The 21,795-nt window shown below is 42.7% G+C and overlaps 1 protein-coding gene across 1 annotated transcript in view; it reads right to left on the bottom strand.

The window, feature by feature from the left end:
• The window catches only part of ESR1 (estrogen receptor 1), a 247,513-nt gene extending 232,802 nt beyond the window's left edge, over positions 1-14,711 (bottom strand). Inside the window, exon 1 of the mRNA XM_033867852.2 lies at positions 13,953-14,711. Within this exon, the coding sequence (XP_033723743.2) occupies positions 13,953-14,404 (452 nt within the window). The 5' untranslated portion in view covers positions 14,405-14,711. The remainder of the gene's footprint in view (positions 1-13,952) is intronic.
• Between the last annotated feature and the right edge of the window lie 7,084 nt (positions 14,712-21,795).

Here is a 21,795-nt window from a genome sequence, read left to right as displayed (position 1 = left end):
CAGTATTAAACTACAAGGGGAAGAAGTTAATAGTAAACAGTATACAGCCAACCCTGGGTCTAGTGATTAGCCCAAAAGAAGACACATGATTTTCAACATGGGACCTTGTTATAAAAAAATGCCTATTGTAATGAGGCTGCCGGATCAAGCACAGACTGAATTATTTTTTAATTTTGCCAAAACTAAGGTGAAATATCTATTATGAAATAATGCAGGTTCCATTTTCACATTGGTAATCATGGAACAAAAACAGCATCCAACTGCTTTAGAAATCTAAAAGGAATCAGGATACGTCTCCAGAGGAATCCAGTAAGGTAATTCCTAACCTTCACGTCCAGGAGGAAAAAAAAGAAAAACAAGAAAGGAAATCTTCAAACACAAAGTAAGAAGATAGAGTCGTCCCTTGGTACCCGAAGGGGATTGATTTCAGGACACCCCCCACCCCCCACGCCCGCCTAGAATCCTAAAATCCGTGGATGCTCAAATCCCTTATATGAAATGGCATAGTATTTGCAGATAACCTATGCACATCCTCCCACATACATTAAATCATCTCTAGGTTACCTGTAATACCTAATACAATGTAAACAGTTGTGAATACGATGGAAATGCTAGTAAATAGTTGCCTATGCACAGCAAATTCAAGTTATGTTTTTGGGAACTTTCTGGAATTATGTCCCCCAATATTTTCCATGGGCGGTTGAGTCCTCAGAGTCAGAACCCTTGGATACAGAGGGCTGACTGTATAGATATTAGAACTGAGAGGAAATGATCTAAACGTTAAGTATAGGAAATAAGTCTCCCCGATTCTTTTTTTTTTTTTTTTTTTTTTTTTTTTTTTTTTTTTTTTGCGATACGCGGGCCTCTCACTGTTGTGGCCTCTCCCGTTGCAGGGCACAGGCTCCGGACGCGCAGGCTCAGCGGCCATGGCTCACAGGCCCAGCCGCTCCGCATCATGTGGGATCTTCCCGGACCGGGGCACGAACCCGTGTCCCCTGCATTGGCAGGCGGACTCTCAACCACTGCGCCACCAGGGAAGCCCCAAAGGAGATTTTTTTTTTTTTTTTTTTTTTTAGTCTCCCCGATTCTTAAAACTGAAGTGTCAAACCAAGGTTAAAAATTCTCATGGGGCCAAACAACAGTTGAACTCATGGCCTGTCTAGACAGGTATGGCTGGTGCATTCACTTTAGCCATCACTGTAGTTTTGTAGTGATCAGCAACAGGCGTTCCTTCATTCCACGTTGCTTGAGCTTCTACTCTACATGCTAGAACTACAGCAAGTAGGGCACGGCCCCGACATCCTCAGTGAACAGAGGCTGGTCACACCTCCATCTGTTAAGTAGGAAGTGGTGGGCTGGAGACAGACAGGCTCTGCCCGCACCAGCTGGGGAACTTTGGGGAAGTCATTTCCCCTCTTAAGACTTCAATTGCTTCAATTAGAAAATAAAGAGGTGGGAATCCATCAGGACTAAGATCCCGCCTAGATTTAAAATACTCTGATTTTATTATTTTATTTGTGTAAAGAGAGGTTTGGACCAAATGAATACTATAATTCTGTCCAGATTTTAAATTCTTGGGTGGGTTTCACATACAGAGAAATGCATAAGGTTGCTATCGGGAAGTCTATGTAGGATTTTATTTAATGGCTCCTCCTGATATCAGAAGGGAAAACGTTCCCCTACTAAATGGAAACATGTTTAAACATGATTTTAGCAAGCATCATAAAAATAGTCATTTCCCATAAAACTAAAAGAAGCAGTCTTGGGATGTAGTCTAAGATGAAAGTATTGTCACAACTAAATATAAAGATATTACAAGGAATTAAACCAGCTGTGACAGAAGACATCCTGTCAATTTTTGTACATGATATAGTAGGTTAAAACTGGAGTTCCAGAGTTCACCTTCTAGATTTAGATTCTCTATTTCTCCATTACTGGCTGTGTGAGCTTGGGCAAGTCACTTGCCCTCTCTTAGTTTCTTTGCCCATAAAATGGAATAATAACAGTATCAGCCTCTTATGGTTGATGTAAGGATTCAGCAAGATCATCCATTTAAGGCTTACAGCAAGGTGCCTACTGCACTGTGGTCAAAAAATACTAGCCACTGCTATTATTAAAGTTATTTCTCCTATTTGTAACAATTTACTCTTTTTGGTTAATTCAACAATTTGGCTCTATAAATTATTAGGCATTCATTCTGTCCAAGGAACTGGGCTGGAACTCTAGGGAGGACCAGGAAATCAGACTCAGCATCTCTGCACAGCCTCACCCACCCTTCTCTGACTGCCTAAATCCTACCTCCATCAAACCTTTCTGGGTCTGTTCCTCAGTAGATGGGAGCCCTCTGTCTGGTTAAGTGCCCCTCCTCAGTGCCTCTAGTGGGTCCCTCCACTACCACCATTCTAATTCCACTGGTTTTCAATTGTCTGTACACTTTTCAGCTCCCTCACTTAACTATGAGCAACTTAATGACACATAAGGTGTCCAATCTCTGTAGCTACCACAGGAGTCAGCATATGATTGACATTGGATAAAGCTTACTGAGTGAATATATACATTAATTAATAAACTGTATACAATTACTCTAAATTAATCTATAAAATTAATGAAACAATCATTTCATTAATAATGAGTTAATATATGAATGAACATTACTGTTATTAATAATTGGTAACAATTAAATAGACGGGGGAGACAAATCTATTCACAACCATAATGAAAAGCATTCTATGGTGATTTCCATAATACAGGTACCCAAAAAGGTGCTCTATGTGCACAATGAACACTGAAAGAATGCCAGGTGGCATCTGAACTGAAGTGGTGGAGGTGGCATTTGAACTGAACTTTGACTTTTGGGTAGACTCAGCCTAACATAGATGGGACAAGAAGAAAGAAATGTATATTATGTGAGAGATGGAGATGACTGAAGAATGGAAGTGGGAATGTGCCCGTTTAAAATTTTTTTTTTAATTTATTTATTTTTGACTGTGTTGGGTCTTTGTTGTTGCGCGTGGGCTTTCTCTACTTGCAGAAAGCAGGGGCTACTCTTCGCTGCAGTGCGCGGGCTTCTCATTGTGGTGGCTTCTCTTGTTGTGGAGCACGGGCTCTAGGCACATGCACTTCAGTAGTTGTGGCTCACGGGCCCCAGAGCACAGGCTCAGCAGTTGTGGTACACAGGCTCAGTTGCTCCACGGCATGTGGGATCTTCCCGGACCAGGGCTCGAACCCATGTCTCTTGCATCGGCAGGCGGACTCTTAACCTGTGCGCCACCAGGGAAGCCCCTTGAATTTGGTTTTGAACAAGAGTGACAGGAGATGATGAGTTGGAATCAAATTACAAGGGCTTTGAACATGGCACTATAGGATATGCATCTGTTCTGTGATGGTGAAAAGCCACTGAAGGCTTTGAAACAGAGGAAGGACCCAATCAAATGTCTACTTTGGGTAGTAAGCTCAGGTAAACTGGAAAATTAGAGTTTGAAAGCTCAAAATCAGTAAGGAACTATTACAGCAATAATAGACAATTGGCTGTGTGCAGAGAAACGAGAGAAGGACACGAAAGGCATTTGAGAAGGAGCTTCTTTCTGTGTTTTTGAGACCTGCAAGAAGATGCCTGGTACCGCATTTCTCCGAACTACAGTTGTTCAGCATAGAAACACTAGAACTTGTGAACGTGCCTACCAGCCACCTAACACCTTTGCTAGCCATTTTCTAATGTTAAACACAGACTCCCTAGACGAGGGCTGCGCTCGTTATGGAAAAGCAACTTTGGTTTCATCAATCACAACTGCTGAGCATCAGACACAAAACACAAAGAACCAGAGAGCCCTGGGCCTGTGGGTTGATAGTGCCTCATGGTGTAGGGCCTAGAACATCGTGTGGACATCAGAGGAGCCCCATGCTCACTTCAATCAAACAATTGTACTGATACTTAGAGGCTGTATCAACAATGCTAGAGTCTGGTGTGTGGCAACAATCGGAAGAACTAAAGAGAAGAGAACCCTGTTGGGGGGGGAAGGTTCAAGGATTTCAATGACCTCCAATTATCTAAACCTTTACCAGAAACCCAAATCATGCCCGCTAATCAGCATAGATGTGTACAGTTGACTCTTGAATGAACACAGGGATTACGGGCACCAACCCTCAGCCCAATCAAAAATCCGAGTAGATACACCTGAAATGAGCATAATGCTGTACATCAACTGTACTTTAATTAAAAATATTCCTGGTATATCTTATAGCCCTTCTCCATATCCGTGGTTCCTCCTGTATCCCCAGTTCTGCATCTGTGGATTCAGCCAACAGCATATCGTGTAGCACTATAGTACTTATGTTGAAACAAATCTGCCTGTGCGTGGATCCAAGCAGCTCAAACCTGTGTTGCTCAAGGGTCAACTGTATTCGCATTCACGTTTTCGGTCGTTTCCTAATTTCATCTTCATATCCTGTGGCAAAAGTCTGCAACCTCATACTCTTCCATTTGCCTTCTTTGTATCTAGTCAATGTCCAATGCAACCGCCTACTTTATACATTATTTTGGAAAGGTGAGTAGAAATTAACGTTACTGTCATTTTTCTCCTCAGCACTCCTTCCTCCCTCTGCTTCTGAAACCCAAGAGGCTCAGTGAAATGGAGACTTGGAAAACAGGCAGCCCTGGGTATGAACAGTCTTCTTCGAGGTCAGAACACAGCAAAACCCTGGGGCCACCGTGACAGACAGGCATAGGAAGATTAAATGTGATAACACTCACAGAAGTGCTGGGAGACTTCGAATCAGTGGACTGCCCAGGAGAAAAGCCCATGGAGTTTTTTTGTTTTGTTTTGTTCTCTTAATTGCTTATTCACGCTTAACCCCCAGGGCAGTTAACCAAACTGCCAAGATATGGCACGGGTCTCAGTAGTTTTTTAATCATCAGGGTGATTCTGAAATCCTCCTTGATTCTAACGTGCAGCCAGGTTGAAAATCCACTTTTATAGATGCTCTGTAAATGCTGGCTTCCATCCCTCTTCCCTCTCTGCGTCCTTCTTCCCGAATCACGGAGAAATTCCCTCCTTGCCCTTGTACGTCATGGCTTCTCCGTAGACTGCTTCCATCGATTTCAACTACTTCCCTCTCTAGAGTTGCTTCAGTCCAGAATACTTAATGCCTTTCCCTCTTTTTTATTGATTTATTTATTTTTTATTTATTTGGAGTTTATTACAGTTGCTTCGTTTTGTTTTACTCGCACAGTATCTGGCATACGCTAAGCATTTCTAAAAATACTAGCTTCCTGCTTCCTTTAGGTTGGAAAAGTTTAACTTCTAATCACAATAGGGTATTAAAGTTGATCCCTTGAAGGCAAAATAAACAAATATAGGGAAGTTACAAACATTCCAGACTCTTACAGAGCTCTCATATTCACCTTCTTCAGTGTAGAGTTGCCAATTCCTTTCTAAAGAAGTAATAAAAAATTGTGGCTGGCTACGTGCTGGGTGTGTTTTCAGCCCTTGCCATCTCTGAAATTTAATCCTCGTTGTTGGGTTTAATCCTCCCAACAACCAAAAGACGTAGGTCCTATTTTGATTGGCATTTTACAATTGAGTAAACTGGCACATTGAGCCAGAGATTACAACTGGGCAAGGGTCAGGAAACAAGCTGCTGGTCTCCCACACCTGTGCTTTCATCACTTTATTATATACAATCAATTCTTATTACTTGCAAGTTACGTTCTATGAAGTACAGAGTAGAAGCCACAAACACTGAATTAGTGAATACTAAACCATCACTCCTAGGGGAAATACAGGGTTAGGTTCTTGACAGCCTGTGGTTGTAACATTTTTATGAACCAAGCAATATACAGCCTTGCTTCATATGTGTGTGTGTGTGTGTGTGTGTGTGTGTGTGTGTTTCTGTTTAAAGACATCTTATTTAACATATGTTGTTGACTTGTTGACATTAAAATCATGGCCAACAGCACTGTAACTCATGCTGAATGAAGTTTATCTGACACCTATTTTCTCCATAAGGCACATCACAGCATTCTCGTACTTAGGAACACTAGACAGCACTTCAGCACTATGCTTTTTAAACAGCAAAATCACTAATGAAAAGGACAAAAATGCAAAAAACACACAAAGAAAGTGGCACTAAATGGACCTCAAACAGGACACTTGTTTACAGTCTGAGAGCTAAAACAAGCAGGCAGAGCTCACCTCATTTGACCTCAGCTAGGAACGTGCATGTTGGATGACTCAAATTTTTCACTACTTTGTGCACGGCCGTGCTACTGTGAATGACTGAGAAAGTGCGATGAGTACTGATCGAAGGTTACAAAAATGTCAGCGAGTAAATGCAAATTCATAAACGTGCAGTCTGTGAATACTGGGAATCACTGAACTTGAAATGCCCAGTGGAGTCCTTTGCATTTTCATTCCTGAGAAAGGGGTATTCGCAAACTCCCCGCATTCTTCCAGTCCCATCTAAACATCTCTTCCTGACTGGCCTTTCTCGCTGCAAGAGACCAGAGGGAATCAGGGTAACTGGCGCTTCCTGCCTACCATGCTTCTAGGGACTTGGTGTGCCATGCACTTTGCCAAGGGCTGAGAGAAATACAGTGATGTAACACAGGCTTTCTGCTTGGACCAGTGCTCAGGGATTCCTCCTATTAGAAATCCAAGAGGCTTCTGGAGGTCTCTCAAGTTTTGTCAGATAACTAAAGAAAATACCTTCCCATTGTAACTAAATTGTATCCTGTACTCAAATTAGAATGTACATTCTCTCTCTCTGAAGTGCTTGAAATAATCCAGCAGAAATATGTCTTCCCCCCTCCCCCCAAAAAAAAAGCAGGAGTCAAAGTTAGCATAAAGCACCCTTAAAATCAATTATGCTTCTGACAATGTTGTATAGTGAAAGTTTTACCAACAACAACAGCAAAAAACTAAAACTAGGGACTTCGCTGGCGGTCCAGAAGACTTCGCCTTCCAATGCAGGGGCTGCAGGTTCAATCCCTGGTCGGGGAGCTAAGATCCCACATGCCTTGTGGCCAAAAACCCAAAACATATCACAGAAGCAATACTGTATACATTCAATAAAGATTTTTAAAATGGTCCACATAAAAAAAATCTTCAAAAAAAAAACACTTAAAATACCTTCATGAAGTAAGTAAAATGAATCATGGATGTACCTACGACCGTTCAAAGAGGAATGTTTTTGTTGACGAAGTGGGAAATTACAGTCGGTTTTAAATGCATGGTGTAAGTTCACGTGGATCCAGATTCCTGAAAAGCAGGCCACTGGGAGACCACAGCAAAGGCTGCACTTTTTGTCACCTCCATACCAAATTGACATGCAGAAGCCTGTGGCCCTAGGATTTCACCCACTCATGCAGTAAGACTCCTGGTTGCTCTGCGCTAACACTGATATGTTAACTGCTAGGAATACAAACACACATTTTATTGATATTTCATCTATGCCTTTGATGAGCTGCACACTTTGGAACAACGTAGCCGAATGAATGAATGAATGAATGAGCTACGAAAGCAATTTTACTAAGTGAAATTTTCTCCCTGAATTTTTGTTAAGCGTCTATCCTTAAAGACAAGAAAAAATCGTTTTTGAAACTTTTACTGTAGTTAATGCCACTTTTAATGTAGTGAATGGGTTATTAAGGCATATTCTTACACCACTGGCCTTCCCAGGCTAGGGAGGAACTCTGAGGAGCCCTGTTCCAAATTTTATTAAAATAACAGACAACAGAGGTCAATAAAGAAATAACCCAGAAAAGATGGGAGGAAAACTGTGGGACTACACAGATGGAGTGACTAAAACAGAGAAGAAAAAAGAAAGCTCGATAGCCGAAAAGAAGCCAAGAAGAGTTTAAAGGGAAGAACAGTAGAAAATAAAGCAAAGAAAATAGGAGAACGGACTATCAAAACAAAGATCAGCGGAGGAAAGAGAAAGGATGCCAATGCCAAAATGACTATTTCTAACACTATTTAGTTGCAGGAAACTAAAAGAGAATTCTCTTTTACTTCCAGGATCTTAAAAGATCGAGTTGCCAAGAAAACTGCCCAGTAAGTAGTGCCTGGCACGCACACATGAAGGCTGCTGGGTCGATGCACTCGCCACTGTTTGGGAACAGGGGGAACGAGGGCGAGGGATGCAGGCTAGAAATAGGACCACAACCACAGAGGCGGAGCCTTCGGGCCAGACAGCTCTGTAGCTTCCAAGCTGAAGGTGAGAATCTGAACATGAAACCTCAGAGGTCACTGGCCCGTCTTGAAGGTGACAACTTTGGGGGAACCCTCAAAAAGAAGGACCCCGGCTGAGTTTATCGAGGGCTCACTGGGAGATATCCAGTCCTGAACGTTTCTTAATTAACTTTATTAACTTTCATTGATCTACTATAATTTTCCCAAGCCTAATTCACTGGAGCTTCAAAAAGTAGAAAATGAAAAGACAAAGTCGCCTACTATCTCATGAAAGATGACACACTTGATTAAAGGAGAAGATGCTATGGGAACAAACTAAGAACTCAATGTGTTCCTCTAAAAAGTTCAGGGGAGAAACAAAGAAAAAAATCCAGGTATGTATGGATTTTTCTTTTTTAATTTCTGTATAGCAATGGGAGGTACTTAATAGATTTATGGTATTCATGTTATTGATAGTATTATTATTGAAAATTTTGACTATATATGTAAATTATAACTCCACAAAAATGAGTAAAGTACATTAAAAATTTTTCATTTCTGTTTGGATAGATATCTCCAGGCTACATAACAGGCATCCAGAAATACTACCCCAACTGACTTCGACACCTCCTTGCTGCTAGCATCATATCTGTCATCACCGTCACCCTCTTCCTCTTCCTTTTCTCTGCCGCCACAGCCACCATCATCGCGGATTCCACCATCACACCACCATAATACTTCCAAGAGTCAACCCTACTCCTTCTTATTCAATTATCACTTTGTTACACCATATAAAATTTTGTCATTTGGGACCAAAACAGTTGCCTTTCTAGCCTTCATATTTTTAATAGGGTTTAAACATGTACATATAATTAAAAGTGTTGTTGATTAATGCAAAATGTTCCCCCATCATTCCTACTAATATTCTCTAAGGTGCAGAGCTCAGCATTCATGGTTTCTTCTCTCATGAGCTCAAGAATATTATAAAGGTGCTTCCCTTCACCTCCAGCCCACTTAAGTCCTCAGATTTCAGAGGATGCTGTGAGGGTATGTTTTAGGGATGGAGTAGGGGACAGCTCAGACACACCGCTTTTTAAAATGATGTTATCTGTCAATTCATCAGCAGAGTTTAAAATATAAAATAAAACTGCTGGATGATTTTGATGGACTGCCTCCTTTCATGAAATCCTTTACACTTTCACTTTGGCTGGTTTGTGTTCAAGCAGCTGTATTTTGGGGATTTATATAGCATCTTTCACTGGAGTATGAATTTGGGTTCTAAACAGTTGTGGCCACTCTGTTTTCCTTTCTTCGATAAGCAAACTGAGACTTGGAATTAAACCAAATGAGTAATTTGCCTCTATCAAGTCAATGTGTCCTAGAGAAGAAGGGAGCACACTTAGCCCTCTCTACTGGGTTCTTCTAAAGTTACATTAAAAATAATACTGAAGTCACTGGGAGGAGTTAGATTTATAATTTTTGTGCTGAATATGCATTTTAGAAAAACTAGAATTAAAATTCATATATTTCCTTACATAAAACTATTATCACATAATCGGGGTTTTGACTTTTTAAAAAAATGTATCTATAAGATAGATGTTCTTTATGATAACCCAGACTGCAAACAAATGTTGCAGATGGTAATAAAGATTTTATTTAAATTTGGCTTCCACAGAAAGTGAGTTCATATTATCATCAATCTATATTTGCAGTGAAACTCCTGATCACCTAAATCAGTTCTTCCCCGCAGTTTTCTTTTAGCTTACAAAAGCACCAGAACAAATATTAATATGTGAATAAAATAATAAAATAGCGATTGCTTGTATAGCTTATGTACTGCTTTCACATATACTAGCTCACTTGACAAAAGTACTAATGTCTTATCATGATCGGAAAGTTTGACATCTTTTATAGTTTTTCCTGATATCTATTGTTCTTGTCATTGTCAATTTCTTACCCCTGTCTTTTACATCCTTAAAATAATAAGAAACCAAAATGCTGAACCTGAATCTTCCCAAATTATGAATGTCACATCTTAAATATATTCTCAAAAGTAATCCAGAGATCCAAATTACCGGAGTGTGAGAAAGAAGGTTAGAATAAGTGGCAAGTACCTTTCAGGGGCTTTTTACAAAACATGTACGAGCCACATAGAGTAGGTGAAAATGAAATGGGGTTTGAAGATGTGATTCAGTTTCAACCTAAAATATACTCATTCCCCAGGCAATATGTGGCTCCTTGAACTATTCTTAGACCAACACAAAGAGTCAGGTAAACAGTAACAATTTAAATGACTGAAAAAAGTAAGAACAGGAAAAAAGGGTGCTGAGATATCACCTAACTACAAAGAAAGAATTACTCAAAACTTGAAAATTAACCATTCAAATCTCTCCCTAGAAGTGAGCCTTGCTCAAAGTTGAGAAATAGTTCTAAGTGTTCACCAATGCACAAACTAGACACTAAATATACGCATACAGACAGCAGACAAATCACTAGGGCTTTGGCTTTGATGCAAAAGGTTTGTATATTGGTCAAGTTTTTGGAGAAGTGGGCAATATTTAGCCTTTAAGAATACTGAGTAATAAAACTGAAATCAGCACAGAGTATTAAATACCTCATTTGAATTTTTTAAAACATAGTAGATATAATTAATTTTCATCTTCAGTTTTATCCAAACTCCCTAAGATGTTTGAACTTGCTAAGGACCCAGGATAAGATAACTCCCACTTGCCTTCATCATGACATTTCAGGTAAGACATATTTTGCGGAGTCACAGCTTGCCTGTTTACAAATTTATTCCCTTTTAATAACAACTTGTTGGTACATGTGACAATCTTTCCCCATTACTATATGTCCAGGGCAGTTTTATCTGTTACGTTTCTTCATGCATAAATAAGGCTACATATTGTGGCCGAAAGAAGAAAATACCCATAGCATCTTAACGTTAAATGATGTGAACTTCGCATAAATTCTCTGAACATCCCTGTGGGACATTCAAGTGGGCAATCCACACAGTAGCATTTTATAAATGGAAAAGTTAAGAACCAGAAGTAATAAAGCTTAACCTAACTGACCCAAAGTCACCAGCTAATTTGTAAGAGAAAAATAAAATAAAGACAATCAAAACTGCTTTTTGATTTGTGTCGCTAAAACAACCAGCCACTTAACTGAACTTTTTGTTTTCTACTGACCATAACATTTTAGGTCAGTAGCTTTCAAACTTCTTTACCTCAAACCACGTAAGAAATACATGTTTAATCACAGCCAGCCAGCAAAAACAAGCATGTATAATTAAAACAAATTTTCAGGAAACAAAACCTTCCCTTATTAGATATTACCCATTCGGCTATTTTCTATTATATTCTTTTCTATTTTATTCCTTTAAAAAAAATGTTCTAGACTCACTAAACTAATTTGGTGATCCTCTGGGTCATGACAAGCAGTTTGAAAACATTGCTTTTGGCCCCCAAAACTTTTGGTAACTACTGAAGAAAATGAGAGGTTCCCAAAAGAATCTAATCAGTTCTTTTTACCCAGAGTCAAACAGCAAAACTGAGAGGGGGAAAAATATTAAGTAACATCTGTCTATTTGAAATAACTCTATTTCACAGAGCCTTCTTTTCCTCCCTGGGTAATAAAGGCAGAATTCAAACAAAAAAGACAGGATGTTATGGTAAATAAACGACAAAGGAAAAAAAATGATTCTAAAACTGAATTTCCACACAGAATCCCATGTGTATGAGTTTTTCACCTTATTTTTTTTAAGTTCCATATTTTTTTATTATTCTAAAAGTATCTGAATATCATCTAATGCAAAAAGTTTAAGATGGGGCATGTTATAGCGCTATTACTTGCCACTGAGATGATGAACAATTTTGAATAAAACGTGATTCCCCTCTTTATTTGACCATGCTCACTTTGTAATTATCAGCAAGGCAGTAAATAATCCACTGAGAAGCAGCCTCATTAGTGCCCATTGAAATTCAGTGGCATTAATTTGCAATAAAAGAACTGAAAATTAAATGGAAAAGAAAATAGTTTCTGGAGTCTACCGTAAGGTTATGGAATTCACATCATACCACTGCCTTCCTTCACAACAAGGAGTTTAAAAGGTTTGAGTTAGACTTAATCGTTATACTTTGTTCTAACACTTTTTTTTTTAAAAAGTGGGCAGAATTCTTTTTTGTTTTCCATTTTAACCCTGAATTAAAACAAGTTAAATTAACGTGATAGATGCCAACTTTTTAAAGTTTTGTTCATTGTTTGTCTTCTGAGGAATAACTCAGGCTGGACCTGCTTGGCTGTGGGATGTTCTAAAGTCCTTTGAGGGGCTGAAGGATGTGGAGTATGTTCAGATACCCCAAGAGTCTGCCTTCACAATCCTCTGGGGCCACCCTGCACCTTCCTCCTATTTCTTCTGCTACAAATATCTGTGGATATAGAACACTGAATGGAAAATCGGTCCACAGCTTGCTATACAGAAAGATCTGGGTGAAAGTGGAAGGCGAGTCCAGGCACCAGTGTACAGTCAGGCAGTGCCTAACTCAGCACCCAGCCACGTGGGTGCCCTGAGGCCTCCCAGCGGCACCTAGGGCACAGGTATTCACCCGGACCACCTGCCTAAGCCTTCCTCAAGTCCATCACGAAGAGAAGGGAGACGCTGTCAAAAGGAAAATGGGAGGAAGAGGGGAGAAGGAAAGTATAATCTCTACAAGCAAAAATAGATAAGGACACAAAACATTTGCCTCTTAAGTCACAAAAGTGCCCCAAACTACCAACTGCTTCTTCTCCCTTGAAGGAAAAGCACAGAACTGGGCTGAAACCCTGCTCCCCAGTCCTGGGGCATTCTCCTCCCTGGTAGGCCAGAAATGAAACTTAGCTGTCAGGAAAGTATTTCAAAACACTCGAGCTTCGATGTGGCATGTGTTAAACCCACAGGACACTTATAAATCTCTGGCTGTCAGAAGTCTTCTGTCTGCCCTGACACGGACTCAGCCGGGTAACTCAGAAATCAGAAACTCCTTAAGAGCCATTGAACTCTATTGCTCCTCTGAGCAGCGCAAGTCGATCCTACAGCCCTCCAAGGTGGGACGGGGAGGGCGAGGAAAGCAGTGCTAGGAATCGCTTCCCAAGGGAATCACCTTCACCATCATTATCATCACCATCATCATAGCGTGCATATTTCCACCCCGAAATTCTAGGAGAAAGTTAATTTTGCAAGCACATTAAAACAAAATTGTAAAATAATACTAATAATATAAATAAATAAAATTCTGAGCTCCGCCAGCCCCAGACACCTTCAGCCTTAAATACCAAAGCGGGACATTTTCTAGGGACTCAGAGCACCTTGTGTTTATTTGCTCTGGGGTGTTCCCCACACACACACACGCTAATAACCTCTGCTTTGCACAGTTTTCCAATATTTGTTTAGTTAGGAAGCACACGGGGTTTCGGATCTGCTTCTCACGCAGACACTGGGGGCGGGGGGGGGGGGGGCGTGGAGAACAGAATGTTGCTGTTTTTTGTTTTTTTTTTTTTTTAAGCCGCCAGGCCAGAGAACTTGACTCTCGAACGCGAGATCCCTGCGTGACCCTGGGCCGGGCCGCGCGCTAGCCCTCGGGTCGCGCGTCCGCGGTTCCGGCGGCGGCCGGGTTGCTGGGCGCCCGGCCCCGCGGCCTGCGGGCCCCGCTCCCTCCCGGCGGCGCGGCCTCTCGCCCCCCGCTCCCTCCCGCCGCCGGGCGCGCGGCGGCCACCCCGACGTGGCGCGGCGGGCGGCGCGGGTACCTGTAGAAGGCGGGAGGGCCGGCCTCGCGCACCGCATAGCCGCTCGGCTCGTTCTCCAGGTAATAGGGCACCTGTTGGCCGTGGGGATGCAGGAAGGGCGAGAGCTGCGGCGGCGGGTGCAGGAGCACCAGCGGGCTCGGAGACACGCTGTTGAGCGGCGGGAAACCCCCCAGGCCGCTGGCGCCGAACGCGGCCGCCTCGGACCCGGGGCCATAGGCGAGGCCCGACTGGCCGTAGACGGGCGCGGAGGCGGCGGCCGCGGCGTTGAAGTCGTACGCGGCGCCCTCGGGGTAGTTGTACACGGCGGGCTTGCTGCTGTCCACGTACACCTCGCTCAGGGGCCGCTCCAGGGGGATCTTGAGCTGCGGGCGGTTCAGGGGCTCCAGCTCGTTGGCTTGGATCTGGTGCAGCAGGGCCATGCCAGACGCTTTGGTGTGCAGGGTCATGGTCATGGTCAGTGGCCGCGGGCAAGGCGCAAACCGTCTACCCCCGCGGCAGAGGGCTCAGCAGCCGACCGGCCACCTGGAAGAAGAGCACAGCCCGCGGTTAGAGGCGGCGCAGCGCCTGTCCCGCCGCAACGCGAGCTCCGGCCCTTCCCCGGGAGCGGGCCCGTCCGATGGAGCGGGCCGGCCGGATGCGAGCAAGTGCAGCCCGGCGCGAGCGCGCTCCGCCAACTCCCGGGCTCGGGTCTCCAACTTTAAGTACCGGTCTCCCGAGCTCGTATGCATTACAGAGGTGCTGGAAGCCGGCCAGGGGCTGTTGCCTTGCCCTGACGTTGGCTTAAACATCACTCCAGGCGCAGCTCGTTTTGGAGCGATCCCAAAGAGCAGCTTCCCTGAACTTTACTTTACTTGTCGCTGCTGGATAGAGGCTGAATTTCACTGCAGGAGGGCGGGGGAGCCGAGGGATCTCCTAAAGGTGGCCCAGAGAAGACGGGGTTTAAAACTCGGAAGACTAATCCAGGGGCCGGCTTTCTCTAACGTGCTACCTTATGTGCCCCGTGCCAGGCTCCAATCTATCTCTGTTTGTCTCTCTTACTGTTTGATTCACGCTCCTCGTTGGCTGGAAATATGTAGTGTGTACATAGAATGACCCTGGGGAGGACCACTCTGTAACCGAGATACGGCAGATAGAGTGGGGTATGCGGTTGAATATGCAGACAGCTACATTTAGCAGCTGCCGGGACTGATGGGAGGCATCTGGGGGGAAGGGGGTGGAGATTCAAGGTGTACATATAGGAAGAGCCGCGCTTTGCAGCAGGAGAGCGCTGCCCGACCTCAGTTTTCCTCATCTTCAAAATTCTCCCAAAGTGGTCCCCTCCAGCCACGACCTTCTGAGATTCTCCCAGCCCGACTCGTCTGTTTGTGCTGGACCACAGTACTGTACTTGCTCCCAATAGGAATTCTAATGTGAATGACGATTTACAAAAACCTTCCGTTAGGCGGACATGGGTCTTCATGCCTTCCACTGATTATGCAACCAAAACTTCAGAAAACTGAATATGAAACGTGACCTTACCATAAAAAAAATAACCTCAGGTCATTAATCAAATCTTTGGCAATCAGGTTACACTGTTGGTCTAACCAACAAATTTTAAAAGGCAATGATACATTTCTGTTCTTTCATCCTATGATTGGACCTTCTTGGTTCACTTGGACTAGGATATGCAGAATCAAATATCCAGATTGAAAGAGAAATAGAAAAAAGTTTTGTATTGAATTAAAAAGTAAACACGCTCAAGTACATTTTATATATATATATATATAACATAATATATACTACTATGTACTATATAGTATATAATTGTATATATAAGGATATACTAAAAAGATACGGTCAATATATTGTGCACCTATAATCTTGGACAGTTTATACTTTTTAATAAACTTCCTTTGCCCCAGCCTAATGAACTCTGGTATGACCATCAGATACTTTGCTTTAACTGCTATACCAAACACCTGACAGAATACCTGACAAAATGTTTGTGTCATATAGAAATGACAAGGATGCTGTTACTGACAGTAATATTTTGGGATATCTTTATACTAATAAGCACACATTTTACCTAATTCTTACAAGAACAGACATACCATTTGGGGGTAATATGCAGATGCAGCTGATTTAGTATGAAGCCAAAATTGAGCTCAGCAACAGTAACTATAGATTGTAAGCAAAGAAAGGGTTAAAAACACATTAGGTGAATCACAGATATTTCTCTTTATGGCCAGCAACCATTACTTTCCAAAGCAATTTTTTTACAGATGACTTCGTTTCGGTAAATCACACTTTCAATTTTCAAATGTCTTTCTAAAACGCATGCAAAAGCACTTCAGAGGGCTCTTAAAAATCTGAACCTGCCGAATTATATGTAAATTACACAAAGATCCTTACAAGTCCCGAAAGCAGAAGGAGATGCGCACATAAACCCATGGAAAACAGCAAATCCTCGTCTCCCTGCTAGGATACAGACACTGGCCAGAAAGGTAAGTTGCTTTCTCAAAATGCTAAAGCTACAAAGAGAAATCAAAACAATCCTACCCTGCTGGATCAAGAGCGTCTTTCCAGAAACGTTCCATGGGCTTGTAGAAGTCAAGGGCTGAGACAGTGAGAATGAAGGAAAGAATGTGCTCACATGTGCCTGTGGCTCTGTGTGTGAGCAAGGCAGAGCGTGTGGGGCTGTGTTTGTATGTGGAATGGCAGGGAATCGGGAAGCAGCCAGTAGGCAGGGCACTTGGCAGCCCCTCCCGGCAGGCACAGCAACTGGGCTGCTGCACAGAGATGGACGAATGGCCGTGGGGAGTGAGGAGAAGCTTGCTGTCTGCTCCTGGGGAGAAAGGTGGCACACTCAAGTCAGCATGACTGGGGAGAAGCAAAACTCCAGCCCTTTTTGCTCCTTATACTTCAAGCCTAGGAAGTGCCCCATGTTTTCTGCTGCCATCCTAGGCAAGAAGGGAAAGCAGGCTTGCTGTAAATCATAGGCTTACGCTAAAATAGGATGCCAGTCAAAAGTGCGTAGATATCAAGTTTACAGAATGTGACACGGGCGGTTTTTCCTGAAGAATATAATTTAACAATAAAAGCCTTCTGGGATACACTTGGATCCGACGCCTTGCTGGCCCCAGCCCCCAGTCTCTGAACAGACACACTGTTGCCTTGCCTCTGATTGCACCAGGAAACCAGACTTTGGAAGAAATGTTTTGGCATTCTAGGGATGTGTTTCCAACTGAAACATAATATTCCTCCACCTCGTTAACCAAACCCACAAACCTTTCCATGAATAGCTCAGTTGACTGCTTTCTGTAAACATGAAAAGATATATTATTAAAAGCCCAGAGTAGGAAGATAAGACAAAGGTGGGTACCTTTGTTGAACTGATTTGAGGCTTTCTGGTTCTAGAGGCATTGATCATGGGGAAAGGGTCTCTCATTTCTCAATGGTGCCCACATGGGTCCACCAGGTTCTCAACGTTTCTCTTGACCTTGCTGCTCACACACAATAAGAAGGTGCTCCTAGGGGCCCTCACCCCGTGTCTCAGGACATGTGACACCTAGTGGAGCCTTTGTTGCCAGACATTAGTCACTGCCTTGGGTATTAAATGACTCTAATCACAATGCCAGGAGTGGCCAGTCTCTGGCCTGGGACTCTATGCAGTTACCAAGAGATTTATGAGTGACTCTTGAGACCAGTACAAAGAAAGAAGTTAAAAGTTACTTTTTTTTTAAGTTGGTAAAATGTTAATGATGTCATAATGCAAATATATATTTTGTGCTTTGAAAGACCCAAAATATTGCAGTATTGGAGCACAGAACCCTTTGTTGTTGACGGTGGTGAATCCTAACTCCTCCTTTAGGTCAGCCATGGCCACCCACGCACTAGGCCAGTCCAGAATAAAACAGGAATGTGCAAGGAAGGGAGGAGAGGGAAGGGAAGGAAGGAATGGGGGAAGGAAGGAGAGGAAAAAAGAAGACAGAAAGGAGGGGAGGATGGAGGACAGGGACTTTGCAGATATTCTCCTTGAACATGGGAAGGATAAAGAACCTCATTATCTCTTCATAGACTTTGCTTATTCTGAAGCTAACCATCAAAGTTAATTCAAGATGTCCAATAAAGGCAGTTTTCCTGAGCACTTTCTTTCCAGCATTCTCTTTCCTGTTCCTGGTAAGAGCCGTCTCCCAGGCTTAATGAGAGTGGGTGGGAAAGGACACCGCACCTTTTTGCCAATTTTCTTCTAGTGCTTCTGGCAAACAGCCTCACAGTCCTGCCCCCGGCCCCCTCCTCTTCCCTTCCTCCTCTTCTCCATCCTCTCCCTGCTGCACAGACTCACACTCCCCCGCTCTGTGACTTCCTGGCACTTGCAGGTGAACTAGCGTCAAGTGTGTTTCTCTAGCTCCACCCCTGAGTGCATCTCCAGACCCACTTTTCCAGCAGTCTCCTGGGCATTGCTGGCTTCTTCAAAATATGGGTCATCATTCTCTCTCCTCCAGACATGGGGTTCCTCTCAACCCCCCAGTCTGTGAAAAGCATCCCTATCCCTCCAGTAGCCCAGATTAAAGTCTCACAGTCTTCTTTGAGGGCTGTCTTTCCCTTGCCTTCCACACTCCTGACTATTCTAGCTTTGCGATTTCTCCCTCTCCCTGACATTCCTATGGCCCTCCTGCAGCCCCTCATTACCTTACCTGTTGTAAGAGCCTCGTAGGGACATCTGCCTCCTCCCTCCCCCTCACTTCTTCCTAGATCCTGCTGCCTTTTATTTCCTTGGTTTTTACAGCTTTGAGATCCATTTTCTCATGACCCGGCTCTACTCTTCACCCAGATCATAGCTTCCTCCGACATTCAGGCCTTCCTCTCTTCCCATAATATCCTGTCTAGTGTACCTCCCCGTGATGTGAGGCCAATGCTTCAGCCAAAAGAAAAAAAAAACTTGACACTCCAAGCACTCAAAGCTTTCCTGATGCCATTCTCTCTGCCTACAAACCCCACTCTGCTGGCTTGTCAGCGGAAAGCCTTTTTGAAAGCCCCCCCCAAATGCTATCACATCGAAAATGCCTTTATTCCTTATTCAAAAGTAATTTCCTCTCCTTTGAACACCAGTGGTATTTCTCATGCATGTATTGGGTTGCCCAAAAAGTTCGGTCGGGTTTTTCCGTAACAGCTTACAGAAAAACCCAAATGAACGGTTGGGCCAACCCAATATTACATTCATTCTTGAATTCGTTATTTATATATACTTTTATCCCCTCATCCTGCTAAGAAGTTCCCTGAGGACAGGGTCTGCAAAGAGTTATTTGGGTATTTTCTGAGTGCCTAGCCCTGTGCCTGGTCATATGAGATCATCAAATATTGGCTAATTTATTCATCCAGATACTTAAAAGGATAAAATAATATTATATCTATCTGGGTAACCCATCTCTAAAAGCTAAATTTCCAAGTAACGTTCTTCCATTTTCAAACTGTTTTTGCTAGACAATTATCTTGGTATCCTCATACTGACTGAGGCCATAAAGTCACAATTCAAATTCATACAGTCTTGGGGATTAAGCCTGCAATTCTTGGCAGCACGATTCGCGAGAGAGCTCTGAATTTTTAGTTCGTAACCAGATAATACTGTGACCAAACAAAGTTTCTTCTCTAGCTCCATTACAAGCTTTTTACATTTACAAAAACATGATTCCTCCAACAGAAACATGAAAGAAAATAAATGTGGAAATATTTCCAAAGTAGCTTACACTCCTAGAAATGGTTCCTTCAGTCTGAGACATGGAGCTCCAGCCCTGTTCAACTTGACTATTATTATTTTGATCATAAATGCTCTGTTTGGGAGTTTTCGTTGCACATTTATTTGACACCATCTATTTTTCTCTAAAGTAGAAGAAAAATAACTTCCTTTTAAATTTCTGCCTTTAAAAAAATGTTTCATACTGCTTATTTTAAGGGCTTTTGATTAGCTCCTAGAGTTTTTTTCAACTGACCTTTGATTTTTGTCTTATGAATTAAAATTTGTATGCAGTGAAATGCACGTATCTTATGTGTACAGTTTGACAAGTTTGGATATACCCATGTGGTGACCATCTTAATGAAACCATAGGGTATTTCCACCACTCAGGAAAGTTCCCTTCATGTTTCAGATAGCACCTAACCCCTACAGGCAACCACTGTTCTGATTTCTATCATCATAGATTTATTTCGCCTCCTGGCCCAAAATGTGGACCATGACCTCTTACATACTGGAGAACATAATATACTGCATTTCCGACCAATAACATAACAGTCCAGTGCTGGGCATGCAGCATTGCCCGGGTACACAAGTCAGCAAGGTACAGAGCTATGCTTCCCTCAGTCAGACCCCTCTCCCTGGGAGCAGCTCCCTCAAGGCCACAGAATTTTACTAACACGCTATTCATGGACCTTTTTCTATAGCAGGCTTTACGTGATGACCAAATGCTACAGAAGCCTGCAGAGATACGAGTCAATGAGGAGCAAAGGAAATCAGGATTCTCTAGCGTGTTCTTAAACAGTCACTCCAAACGCTAAAATTTAAAAATTGTAATGATTTTTAAGCCAAGAATCAAACCCCAAATCCTTATTCTAATGAAACTCAGCACCTCAGATGCCATTTCCTGTCTTCCTACCCAGAACCTGATGGAGACAGTCTGGATTTTTCGTTGCCAGGCAGAATGGCTACTCTTTATTGTGAATCAATGAGTGATTCAGATTTAATTCTCCAGCTTAACAGAATTTAGTAACTTTCACATTACATTTTTTAGAGAATTGTTTATGTAATTTAACTATATAGCATGTGGCATTAGACAGTTTAGAAAGTACTTTCTCTGTAAGTACCACGAGTGGTGAAAGAATTCCAATTATTCCAATTATTATTACCCCGTGTCCCACTCTCTCCCTTTATCTGTTGTTTACTTGAGGAATCTCATTGCCAGCTTAGGGTATTATTTCTCTGTGGAGAGCAATAACCAGATTGTGCCTAAATTCAAGTACTATTAGTACTATTATTCAAATAGTACTCTCTACTGTTAAGGAGGGCCTTTGCACACACACACACACGCACACACACCTGGTAATCAACCAGGAACCTGGCCCAATTTCAGAACCAGCCTTATTCAAATGGTAAAACAAACAAAACAGAAAAGGAGATGTGTACATTTTGAGCCTTTTCGGGTCTTTCTTCCTATTTTGACCACACTCATCTGGATAACTGGCTCCCTCAGCACCCAGCCCCCTAGGCTAGCCATGCTTACCAGTGTTCGCCCCTTCTCCCAACCCCCTCAGTTATAATCCTACTGTCTCAAGAGAGTGATATATTTATGAACATGCCAAAGAATAACTCATGTATTCAATCCACTCAAAAAATATTGCTTACCTACCGTTTACCAGGGCCATGTCTAAGTGCTGGGCCTTGTCTTAGTGAGCTCAGGCTGCCATAACAAAAGACCATAGACTGGGTTTAAGCCATAGAACAGAAATTAATTTTTGCACAGGTCTGGTGGCCAGAAATCCAAGATCAGGGTGCCAGCTTGGTCAAGTTCTACTGAGGACTCACTTTCTGGCCTTCTCCCTGTGTTCTCCTATGGTGGGGAGAGCTCTCTATTCTCTTAAGGCCACAGTCCTGTTGGATTAGGCCTCCACCCGTGAACTCATTTAATCTTCATTACTTCCTGAAGATCCTATTTCCAGATACAGTCACGTTGGAGGTTAGGGCCTCAACATATGAATTCAGGGAAGACACAGTTAAGTCCACAGTTGAGTCCACCCAAACATAAACAACAAACGTCTCTGCCCTCAGAGAGCTTCCTTCCAGAGCTTTAGTATTTAGTCCTTCTTTAATGGC

Source organism: Tursiops truncatus, chromosome 12 (genome assembly GCF_011762595.2).
Source record: "Tursiops truncatus isolate mTurTru1 chromosome 12, mTurTru1.mat.Y, whole genome shotgun sequence".
NCBI lineage: Eukaryota > Metazoa > Chordata > Mammalia > Artiodactyla > Delphinidae > Tursiops > Tursiops truncatus.
This window is presented reverse-complemented; position numbering and strand designations above follow the sequence as displayed.